The sequence below is a fragment of the Musa acuminata genome, chromosome BXJ3-3, assembly GCF_036884655.1.
Source record: "Musa acuminata AAA Group cultivar baxijiao chromosome BXJ3-3, Cavendish_Baxijiao_AAA, whole genome shotgun sequence".
In the NCBI taxonomy this organism is placed as follows: domain Eukaryota; kingdom Viridiplantae; phylum Streptophyta; class Magnoliopsida; order Zingiberales; family Musaceae; genus Musa; species Musa acuminata.
In genome coordinates this window covers 8978538-8990342 of record NC_088351.1, presented here as the reverse complement: position 1 = coordinate 8990342, position 11805 = coordinate 8978538, and the positions used below count along the sequence as shown (strand labels likewise).

The 11805-nt window shown below is 35.5% G+C and overlaps 1 protein-coding gene across 2 annotated transcripts; it reads right to left on the bottom strand.

Moving 5' to 3' along the window:
• Positions 1-287: 287 nt before the first annotated feature.
• Positions 288-7621, bottom strand: LOC135634212 (phosphatidylinositol/phosphatidylcholine transfer protein SFH3-like). Of its 2 annotated transcripts, XM_065144526.1 has the most exons (11): positions 7452-7621; positions 7327-7355; positions 5978-6061; positions 5825-5878; positions 4983-5060; positions 3677-3730; positions 2826-2885; positions 2655-2750; positions 1914-2015; positions 1739-1819; positions 288-855 (listed from the first exon to the last, which is right to left on the bottom strand). In XM_065144526.1, exons 1-11 carry the CDS (start codon positions 7504-7506, stop codon positions 544-546), a joined length of 1005 nt encoding a protein of 334 aa, XP_065000598.1. In that variant the 5' UTR covers positions 7507-7621; the 3' UTR covers positions 288-543. The 2 variants fall into 2 exon arrangements, with proteins under 2 accessions (XP_065000598.1, XP_065000599.1); XM_065144527.1 differs by lacking the exon at positions 1914-2015 and having other exon boundaries at positions 401-855.
• Between the last annotated feature and the right edge of the window lie 4184 nt (positions 7622-11805).

The window sequence follows — 11805 nt, the reverse complement described above, 5'->3', positions numbered from 1 at the left end:
TAATAAATAAATAAATACTTGTTTTCGAATAAACCACCCACAGAAAATTACTTATTAAGAAACAATAATTTTATAGAACAATACTATCAAACCATTTCTGACAAGTGGCGACAAGATGATATAAAGTTATTTTGTCACTCACATTTGAATCATTATTTTTTAGTGAATATCCAGCTAGGTTATTTGATTTTCTTGTACTAGATAAGACAAAAGATTGCAAATACGACGTTATTTTTCCACAACAAAATCGAAAGACAACAATGGGAGATGTAAATGACAAAGATGACTGGTGAAAGATGTTTATATTCTATGATATAGAAATTGCATGTGCTCTCCGGCTTATTCTCCCTTACATGGCTGAAATATTTTGCGCCCTAATTAGACTATTCAGCTTCTTTGGTATTAAACCTGCAAGGGATCTCCAAGGACGACTTGCTACAATAACCAAAGCATAGCTGGTTCACCCAGTGATCAGATCTGGTGCACTTTTGGACATGAGCGACTCAGCTGATTACATTCAGATAATTTCTGGATAGAGCAGCTTCACGCACTGTCAATCTTGAGATCACTCAGCGAGTGGTTGAGTCCATTCCGATCGCCAATCTTATGCATCTCCGACTCGATGGTCTCCACAATCTTAATTCCCTCGGGGTCTGGTTCAGGCACATCTACATGAAAGGAGCCTTGCTTCAACAGTGCCACATATTCTTGACCTTTCTGCTTAATGTAGTTGTAGAGCTGTTGGTGGAAGGGATGGTCCAAAGAGAAGCAGTCATCAGATCGAGAAGTCGAGTGTCGAGATGACCCACAGCCTTCTCTCTTACAGAAATGGGGAAGAGATGCCGAGTCCACTATCTGCATTATCCAATCAACACGAACAGTTTCGATGGCATACCATATTCAATTCAGCACAAGGTTCCAACCAATAACATGGAATAGAAAATAAATGCAAGCAAAAATTTTATATTTCTTCATATTCTTGCATGTTACAAATGGTGATGAGGCAAAAACAAGAACCTTGCGCTTTAAAACCTAGAAACAGAAATAAGCAATGATATCCCACTTAGTTAGGGTGAGCTACACAAAATCTAACGTCAGTCGAGCTTGGTTTATGGCTGTATCACTGGTCAAACTAAAAAGAATAGGGCTTTGTGCCCTAAAAACAACATAACATTAATTCCACGCTAGCTTCCAAGTAGGCTGCCTAATCATCAATAAACCGTATCACTTTCTCATAAGCTGTATCACAGTGCTTGGACTCTCCACAGTTTTGACATTTTTTAACAGTTTAACAGACATAAAGATGCCACATCACACGAGATGTATGCTTATATAATATGCTTAAGAAAGCTTGAACTAATAGAATAATTGGCATGGCTTTTACTGAATTTATTTGACTATAGAAAATTCATCTACCTTATTTTACATCTACAAGTCCAAACTCAAGTAATTGTTGATAATCCATTGCCAGATGTGTTAAGGAACTTGGACACTTGACAATTTAGTCACTTGCTCAGGCTGGTGCTGCAGCCAAAATCAATAGCAAGATAATGCAAAAGTGTCGTAAAATAATAGTTCTTGAAATCATGCATTCAAGTGTCCAAAAAGAGCAACCAGAGAACGACTTATGAGCATTCAAAGTCGGAATAATTTGCCTATGTGTTCCAGCTACGATATAATCATTGAATATATTTACGTGATAAATTTGCTTATAGATAAAGTTATTATTATTGTTTACCTTCAACAACTCATCTCTGCCACAACCTTGCAGTACCTGCACTTTTCTTCTCGTTCTCTCTTGCAAGAGAGGCTTCACAACCTGGTCACAGAGAAATCGAGACTTCATGTGCTAATTGAAAGGAAGAAATCAAACAAGAAGAAACAATTACAAATGAAAAATCACTCATTGCTACCTTCCAACACGCTGAAAATATATATGGAGCATTAACGATATAATATGTCTCTGTCTTCTCTGGATAATTTAGGTCATCAACGGTGGATATGATAGTTAATAACTGCATTCAATAATCAAACCATGTATGAAGAAACAGATTTACGAAATGAATCGTCACCTGCTTTAGAAAGATCTGGAAGAAAGAGATACAGAAGGAAATAGAATTAATCCAAATAAAACTTTGTAGGTGAATCTAACTTCTTAACTTCTATGGATTGAATAAACAGCAAGTTTGTGGATGTCAATGGGTATGTCAATGGTTTGGGCTTGAGATGGGAAATGATCAGTACATGCCTTGCATGAATTTGAATTACAAGTCCTACCCATGGCAACAGAAAGTACTTTTATCGAGCTCTGTTTTACCATCTAATTACAAGCCCAATTCTAGTTAAGGCCTGGATACTCCAAAAAGATGGATTTCAGCTTGCATTAATTTCAAAAGCATACTGCTAGCAACCACTACTAGAAAAAGAGCAAGCCTCTATTCCCAACAAATTATTAAGTTATAAGGTTAATTTTAGTTGTCACAATACAAATTCAAATTGTAAGCTAGTAGGTTAGTTTCTTGCATCGGTCTAATTTGGGATTATTAGGTTGCACATCAAGACCCCTTGAAGAGTGACATTCAATATTTTGTAGCTTAATGCATTCAGAGTAGATTTCTGAAACAGTGATGTGAAGCAATACAGAAAAAGAATACCTTTAATTGGTTCAATGCTGAAAGCTTTAGACCAGTCATATCCAAAACTTTCACACATGTGCCAATATGCCGCCCATACTTCTTAGATGCAGCAGGCTACAAGGAGGAAAAAAGGTTAAATAAAAAAGTACAGCTCATTTTAAATTGATTGAAGGTAGTAGACTCTCTCACCAAAATTACACGATCCCGGTATTCATTAATTTGAATATGTGACTGCACATAGTAGTTAACCTATATCCAAGCGAAACCCAGATAATTAGAATGAACAGACAGATTCAGCAGCCACAAATTTCTTAAAAAACTATATTAATTTGCATGTGCATATTTTGAACAAATATAATCATCATCTAGCAATGCGAGAAAGTGAATGTCTACTTACCTTAATACACACCAATACATATAGCAAACGTGTTTAGACAGTTTCTTTGACCGAATGCACTAATATATTCAGAGTAAAAAAGCAATTAATATAAGTACAGGAGTTGTCCCCGTTAGATGCCTGTTCATCAACATCCATTTGTCAGCACTTTTTTTTTTTGCTAAAATATTGCCATTTTACACCTGTAAGTACTAGTGAAAAAGGGGTCTTACACTTTCCTAGCTTAATATCCCATTTTGGTTTAATTATATCACCAAAGTAGTAGGCATAGCATAAATACCTTGTGTATTCATACAAGATCATTAGGAACAATTTTCCTATAAAACTTATATATATATATATATATGATGAATCAAGGAATAATATCTTATGTTAGTGCAGCCACCCAATACCTTCTCAAACCTCTTCCTAGTGCTTTTCTTCGTAGCCAAACAATGCAATGGTGATACCTAATCAGAATTTTGATAATGATGAAAACAGAAACAACAAATGTCATGTCCCAAAAAAGATTTGGGATTGGTTATGTGCACCTCTTCAACACCAAAATTTTGAAAACATGAAAAAAAAAAGTTTATAGGTCCATGCTCCTGACCAGCCACAAAGCCAGATATTGATAAATTAAAAATAATCTTACAGAACTTACTGATGCTTTATCATATGTGCTGAGCCCAACACCTATTGCAAAAACAGGGTGACCCTATCAAAGAGGAATATAACAAAAGGATCAGATCGCAATTCAGCTAGATTATCTATAAAAAAATGAAACATTATTTGTAACACCTAAAAGTAATGTCAGCGTTGTTGGCATTTTGTGACATTTTTATTCATTTCCATGTAAATTTATTTAAACTAACGAAACAACATAAGCAGTTCCATTCATTAATGGATATTTCTGTATTCTGTATTTTACATTTACTTCAATTCATAAGGAAATGCAATTCTCAACATGTTTACTATTTATCATGGGATGAAGACATTAAACAACATATGGGATGAGGACTTACTCAAGGGCAAAAAACATATTAACTGATATAATATTTATAGATATTAGTTGGACCCAAAGTTCAGTGGTGGCTGCAGAACTCTTATCTGAATAGTGATATACACTTAATTAACTAACAATGCAATGATATTAACACCTTAACGCTAATGATCTGCTGGGTCCTCAGCATAACCTCGAAATTAAAACAAAAACCATCTGCATGAAGTTATCATATATAAACAAAAGGGAAAAGGATAAATATCTATGTTCTCCCATTTCCACAAAAAATTTGAATTATAGAAACAAAAATCATATTGTGCCTTTGCAATTAGCATTAGTCCCTAAATTTCTTATTTGCAATTCCCATTTCTTGTGCACTTCTCATACTGGGAATTTGCCTCTTAATTGCTCAAACTTGAAATACAAACTAAAGACAGACCATTCAACTAACCATTTATTTTTTATGCAGCCTTTTAACTAAATTCACATGCTCTTCATCAACATTCTCAAAATGCTTAACATATCGGATTATTCATTTCTTACACTTCCCTAGAAATTAGTACTCTTATGTTTCTCATTTCATACTCTCTTACTTTCTCTCTGCACATACATGTCGACATAGACAGATACCTAAGCACCTACTTGCAGTTGTTTACTATGTCTCGCCCACTGTGTATAAACCGCAAAACAAGACAAAAATGCCATCTTGGAAAAACAGTTTACAAAGAAAAAGAGCAATATCCTAATACCAGTAATGGGAAAACAACTTCAGCATCCAAAAGTATTAACAGATATGAAAGTACAACACGAATAATGAGTCAGAACTGTTATACATGCAGCACTAAATTACTGTCTTTTGCATATAATTGAACAAGCTTTACTAGAAACTCAGTATTATAGAGCGGATAATAAAAGAACTAAAAGTAACCAATGAAGAAATAGACTCGATTTACAAAAGGAAACTCACATCCTTTGTGTATCCTGACATTCCTACAAGTTGTGAATCACGAATCTTTCTATACAAATCAGCTGGGATTATAGGTTTCTGCATTGAGACAAAATGCCATTAGATAACAGTGAACAGCATAGTTAGATTCAATAAAGTTGGCACTTTAAGGCCTCTGGTAGCAAATTTAACTTCCAAAATTGTAATGCTCTTATTGCACTTACATAAATGTCCTGTTTAATAGCCAAGTCCTACGTCTCACACCAGTCTGGAAATATGAAAAAAGTGTAGCTAACTAGCTAATGATTCACCCCATCCATCCTTTTGGCAGCTATTTCTTTCTTATTGCTTTACCTTTTGTAAAATTTGTTTTTCCCAATCGAATTAATCTTATAGAAAACTTATTCATGTTAAAACCAATTGGAGGTCGTTCTTACACACACTAACTAGCTAATAGTTCACCCCATCCATCCTTTTGGCAGCTTTTTCTCTCTCATTGTTTAACCTTTTGCTAATCTCAGAAAATTTGTTTTTCTAGATCAAATTAATCTTATAACAAACTTATTTATGTTAAAACCAATTGGAGGTCGTCCTTACTAGAACACATGCATGCACACACATACACACACTAACTAGCTAATGATTCATCCCATCCATCCTTTTGGCAGCTTTTTCTTTCTCATTACTTTACCTTCTGCTGATCTCAGAAAATTTGATTTTCCCAATCAAATTAATCTTATAAAAAACTTATTCATGTTAAAACCAATTGTGTGTCATCCTTATGTTGATATGTCAAGGAGGGTATATTGGAAAAGAAACATTAGGTTGACCAAAAAATACTAGAATATTCTTGAGAAACTCACATTTAGAATGATATCAATATGATTCTGTATCCTCCAATTTAAACAATCCACCAGCTGCAATAGACATGAGCATCTTAAAATTCAGAAACAATTTGGTGCTTTCTCATGCACAGAAAGGGAGAACCAAACGCACGCAGCCAATGTACATAATACCATCTTATGTGCTTTAGGAATGCTCCACTCTCTAGCCTTAAGAAACCGAACCAAAGTTTCACTTGGATAACCCAAGTGTATATTCTGCAATAAAAAAGAGCACACTATGAGGCATGATAGGTATAATTAACTAATGAAGCATTTTCAGTTATCTTATTCAATGCTGAAGCATGGCACGACCGCAAAGAAAAGAGCCAAAAGATGTGATAAATCAAATGAGGAATAAAAAGAAAAAGAAAAAATCACCAGATATTTGTACTTTAAATCTGTACAGACAGAACCATCAATAAATTATCATGGTGTTCCACCATGAAGTGGGTAGCATGGTTTAGAGCTAAATTAATAAACGGTAACCATTGCCCTCAAAGATAATTCTAGCATTTGGATGATTTAACCTTTATCAATGTGGGCAATGAAATGGCGAGCACAATTGAATTTGAAGGATACTACTGCGGTTGTTGATGGATTAGGCTGAAAAAATTTGACATTCATGGAGTCCAAAAGAAAAGTTAGTTAATACTCAGCTGAGAAATCAACTTTGACAGCCAATGTGTCTATAAGAGACATCACAACTAGCAGATAAGAAAGTGTGCTGCTACTATCTATAATAAACTATGGAAGATCAGAGTCTCTGAATGCTCTTAAAATGTTATTCGGAATGTCCTCTGGTACAGTAGGAAGCATAATAAAATTCTAGAGATGCAGCACTAATAAGATGAGTTTGTAAGCATTGAGAGACAACCATTTCATACTAAGATTCTTTTGCCATATCAAGTACAATAACTTAGTAATGTAATTGCAAACCACATTTGTTTGAAGTAGAACAATATAAAAAAGTTGTCTTTGTCAAGAGTAACGCTCAGAAGCCAAGAATCTAAACTGAGTATTTAACTTCCAAGCAATGATCCTGTTTCCATGATCATCCCCACGAGTATTCTGGATGTCAGAATAAATGATAAGTTCTCATCCCGGTACCCATAAAAAGTGCACAATTTCATTTTGATTTTGAGGACAAGGAACCTTCTTCACGAAAGATCTAACCAATACTACTGTGATAGAGATGCCATCATCCTTAAAACAGTATGGCCCACAGGATCTTCCATAATAAGAACCAACAACAGCCAAAACTACTTCGCGTCATACCCGAAGCACACGAAAGAGCTGAATTCCCAGTATGACCCAGTCCACAGACAGAAAACAGTCAGATTTAGATATCCGACCATGACTCAGCAATCACTAACTTAAGAATTGAAAGGTCACCAAACGACTCGTAGGTTCAACCCAGATCGTCGAATTCAGAGCAACGAACAACCGATCCAGACAGATCTAGCAAGCGACAGAGGTCAAACCTTAAACGTAACCTTCAACGGCTCGTCCACTGCAAAATCCCAACACCAAAAAACGTCAGCAAAGATCAGGAAAACAAAAACAAAACAAAACAAAACGGACGAGATCGGCGAAGCAAGAGGCGGACCTTCGTCCACGAGCGCGGAGAGCTGCATGATGGCGTCCTGGGAGGCGATCCCCATCGTCCGGGGGACGGATCGGGAGGGAGAAGACGTCCACCAACTCTAGGGTTAGGGTTAGAGATCTTTAATCGAAGGAGTTGGTCGTCTTCTCTCGCTCTCGTCTTCGAACTCCGGTTTTTCTCCGTATATTTATAGACCGGTAAAAAAAGCGAATGAGTGTTTTAAATTGGAATATTGGGCTCAACCCAAAGAAATAAATATTTTATTATATTATTATTCCATTGGAAAGTGGTTGGGATGCAATTACAAATGGGGGATATTCTATTATTTTGAATATTAGCCCTATGATTTAGAGAGAAAGTCTCTGATGTGATGCACGATTATTTATATATATTATGCATTTGATACTTACAATGATTCGAATGTGATAAGAATTGGGGCATATTCTATTATTTTGAATATTAGCCGCATGATTTAGAGAGAAAGACTCTGATGTGATGCACGATTATATATATATATATATATATATATATATATATATATATATATTACATATTTGATATCCAACTCGAAAAGGATTGACAAATAGAAGTCATAGTTTAAGTGTCATCAATTTTAATTAATCAACATGAAAAAATAATAATTAATTTAGTGATTACTTTGGCAATATTTTTGGGTGATAGGTAATTAAACATCAAATTAATGTGAATTTTCTTTTCTTGTTAAAGAAGGGAAAAGTGTGGATGCATATTGAGATCAAACTACATGTGAAGGCTTCACAATCTTCCAATTAGCATTGCTCATCATCTTTCATTTGATTTGTCAATGGAATTCAAATCCAGGATGTCATGATAAACCATCAAGATTTTGATGAATTATAAAAAAGTGAAAATTTATTTAGAGAATGTAATATTGATTTTTTGAATTTTATTCGACGTATTTGGTTGTATTCATGTTTTGAAATAATATAATTTGTACATGGAAGAAAGAGAGAATTATATTTGATAGAGAGTGATGCTCATATATCTAAGTATTATCCTATGTGCTCAAATTAAGGGGACATGAATCAAGAGATGGTAACAAAAGTGATTGCATTTTTCAGCCATGTACAGTTTTGTGTGTAGTGCATGAACATGGAGCAATAAAAGGGAGAAGCACTATTTGTTTCTCTTGTGGTGGCATTTGCATGTTCTTTTAGAGAGCATAAAGGAAAAAAAGAAATGAATGATCTTTCATCCATGAAAACCTACAAGTAGACATCATTGAAATAATAATAATAATAATAATAATAATAATAATGTATTGAACTATTGTTTTTAGATTTTCTAGTGTGCTACTGATTAATTTAATTATATGATTTACCCATAGGAATTACTATTTTTAACCTAAAAGTAATCTTTTTTTATTTTATTTTATCTCATATTCTTATGATGCATGAATGGTTATTCGATGCATTTTCATCGGACTAAATATCAAAGGTTGTCCATTGCATCGTTCTCGGGCTAAGTGTGAGAGGTTGTTTGATGTGCCATCCTCGAGTTAAACATTAGAGATTATCTTGATACACTTTTATTAGGTTGAGCTTTGATAGTCGCCTAATGCACCACTCGCTAATGTGTATAGTAATCACTTACGTCGAAAGAATTTTTGAAATATATATTTGTGAGAGACAAATAATACGAGAAATATTCACTTCAACCATAACTTACCATATGATACAACTCTTGGCAAAGGAAGAATAAACCTAGTCCACGATTAAGGGTTATATTATATTCCTTTCATATCATCAAATATTCATTCAAATTAAATCTCATTATAAAAAACTGCTATTGAAAATTCCACTATGATCTGGATCTATGTGTAGATTGATATATGATCGTGTATTAGAGACTTTTTCGATTGTACCCTAATAGTTTAAACAATGTCGAATTGATCAATATATCTTGAAGTCATAAATTTTTTCTTGAATAATACACAATCTCGATGAATCATGATTTTTTAACCCAAAATATAATTAATAATATTAAATTGAATTATCATAATCTCTCCCACGGCTCTCTAGTCACACATAATTATTTCTACTTATATTATCACAACTATACGTATCTAAATTCTTATGTGAGACTAAATTAATAAATTAATTTCCTATAAGAAAAGAAAACGGGTTAATAACGATTTAGAGTGGCAATTACATGCGTAATTCTTCCAAACAATATAAATGAAAATTTTTGTGAATCTGTTTGACCGTTGACATGGGATGATTTCTATAAAAGACTTTGGCTCACATGATTATCACCACAAAATAATATATTTTGGAGTATATTATGGATTAATTATAGAATATCCTCTATGCTTTAACCCAATTAGCATCGTGATCATTGTATTAAAAAATATATTAAAATTCTTATAATTCTAAAAATAAAATAAATAATCTTATTTATCCTAACATCGTTAAGTATGTTGATTTTCTAATGATTTTATAGATAAAAAGATAATTTCAGCATTCTACATGCTAAAAATAAAAAAATATTAAAATTATATTTTTACTTATTATTTTCATATTGATCCAACACGTGGTGTCATGTATTATATTTTTCGTTAATTTATTTAATGATATTATGATAAATAAAACTATTTATTTTATTTTTATTTTTTTTAAAAAAATATATACATATTTTAAATATAAAATTATGATACTAATAGGATATAAATATAATGAGTACTATATAATTAGCTGGTGTATTATCCATCCACGAGTGCATGGATCGAAAGCATGACGGACAAATGTGATGCTCGTTGGAGGCGGGCATCTAGAGAGAGAGAGAGAGAGAGAGCAGCTTGCCCCATCTACAGAGCGCCTACGATGACGCGGAAGCGTACCAGGCGAGGATGGTCGCCGTAGGCCCATATCACCGGGACAAACCAGGGCTTTACGTCACCGACGATGACAAACGGCGGCGGTGTGTCATGCGCACACTGGCAAAGGTGGATAGTTACGGTAATCAGAAGGGATGAGTTGGCTCGCAATCCAGAGATGTTAACATGTCTCGGTCGAGGTTTATGGAGATGCTGCTGCTCGATGGTTGCTTTCTATATGCTGCCGATGAGTGTGGCGAAGGCAGATCAGGTCCATGCGGCGGTGGAGGATCTAAGAGGAGAAGAAGAAGAAGAAGAAGAAGAAGAAGAAGAAGAAGAAGAAGAGGAAGAAGAGGAAGAAGGAAAGAACCCTCTGGTCATTCCGACTCGGCAATGGAACCTCATCAAAATCGACCTGCTATCGTTCGAAAACCAAATCCCTTTCTTCATCATTCAGGATCTCTTCAGCCTGATGGAGATCGCTGACATCAAGCACACTTCTCCTGCTCATCAAGCATTCGAGCTCTTTGAGGAAGCTTCATCCGATTTCCCCTGGTGACGGTGATACTTACCTACATTTATTGAATCTCGTTCACTCTGCTTTGGCACCATCTCCTTGCTACAGAACCGCGGACGCAGATCCGAACTCAGACTTCGAACGCCGCATGGTTCCCTTGCGCATCCCCAACGCCACCCAACTCTGGCGTCCAGGAAGCTGCTTGCAGGCTCTGCAAGCATGTGCCCTGTTCCAGAACCTCATCGGCTTACCTACATCACGGCGTTCGCATCATTCATGGAATGCACCATGAATAGCGTGAGAGACGTGAGGCTGCTGCGTCTGTGCGGGGCGTCAGTGAACAACCCGAGCACCGACAAGGGCGTATCTGTCTTCTTCGACCGGATCGGCTGGCAGGCCACCGATTCTCTCGTCCCGGATTGCCTGTCTCCTCTGACGAGGCAGTCACAGACCATCACATCACGATCCCCGGTGGCGTAGATGGAATGCGCCATCTGAAGCGCCGCCACTTCTCAAACCCATGGGTGGCCCTTTTGGGTGGCAGTTGTCGGTCAACGAATAATTTTGACCATTGGTTTTTTCTAATCGACCGGTTCGAATTCTAGGCTCGATTCTGGTTTGATTCGAACCGACGTGGAGGCCGCTTGATGCGGAGGTGGCGTGTGCTTCCCATGGATCTGGAAAGAAATCTGAACCGTTATTGTTCGATCGGAACTTGTTCGACCGGATCGGGCTCGGTTTATTGAGCCGAACTAAGCAGGCCGGTCCGCGGTCCAAATTCATGTCACTGTCAAATGATTATGTTATCATTTAACAGTGAAATTATAGATTTTATGTTAAATGATTGTAAAGTTATTTCTATTTCAAAGCAAATGGATGGATCATATGATTTAATATCGAATTAATAATAATAATAATTATTTAAAATGATATAAAAGAAAAAAAAAATAAGACAAATGTCGTCCATTTCATTACAAAGCTAATGG

Excerpts from the sequence above, each read along its gene's own strand:
- LOC135634212 (XM_065144526.1), bottom strand. The coding sequence starts at position 7,506 with ATGGGGATCGCCTCCCAGGACGCCATCATGCAGCTCTCCGCGCTCGTG. Across the intron at positions 7,356-7,451 it reads CTCCGCGCTCGTGGACGAAG|TGGACGAGCCGTTGAAGGTT; the intron begins GTCCGCCTCTTG and ends GGGATTTTGCAG. Across the intron at positions 5,061-5,824 it reads ATATTGATATCATTCTAAAT|AAACCTATAATCCCAGCTGA; the intron begins GTGAGTTTCTCA and ends GTCTCAATGCAG.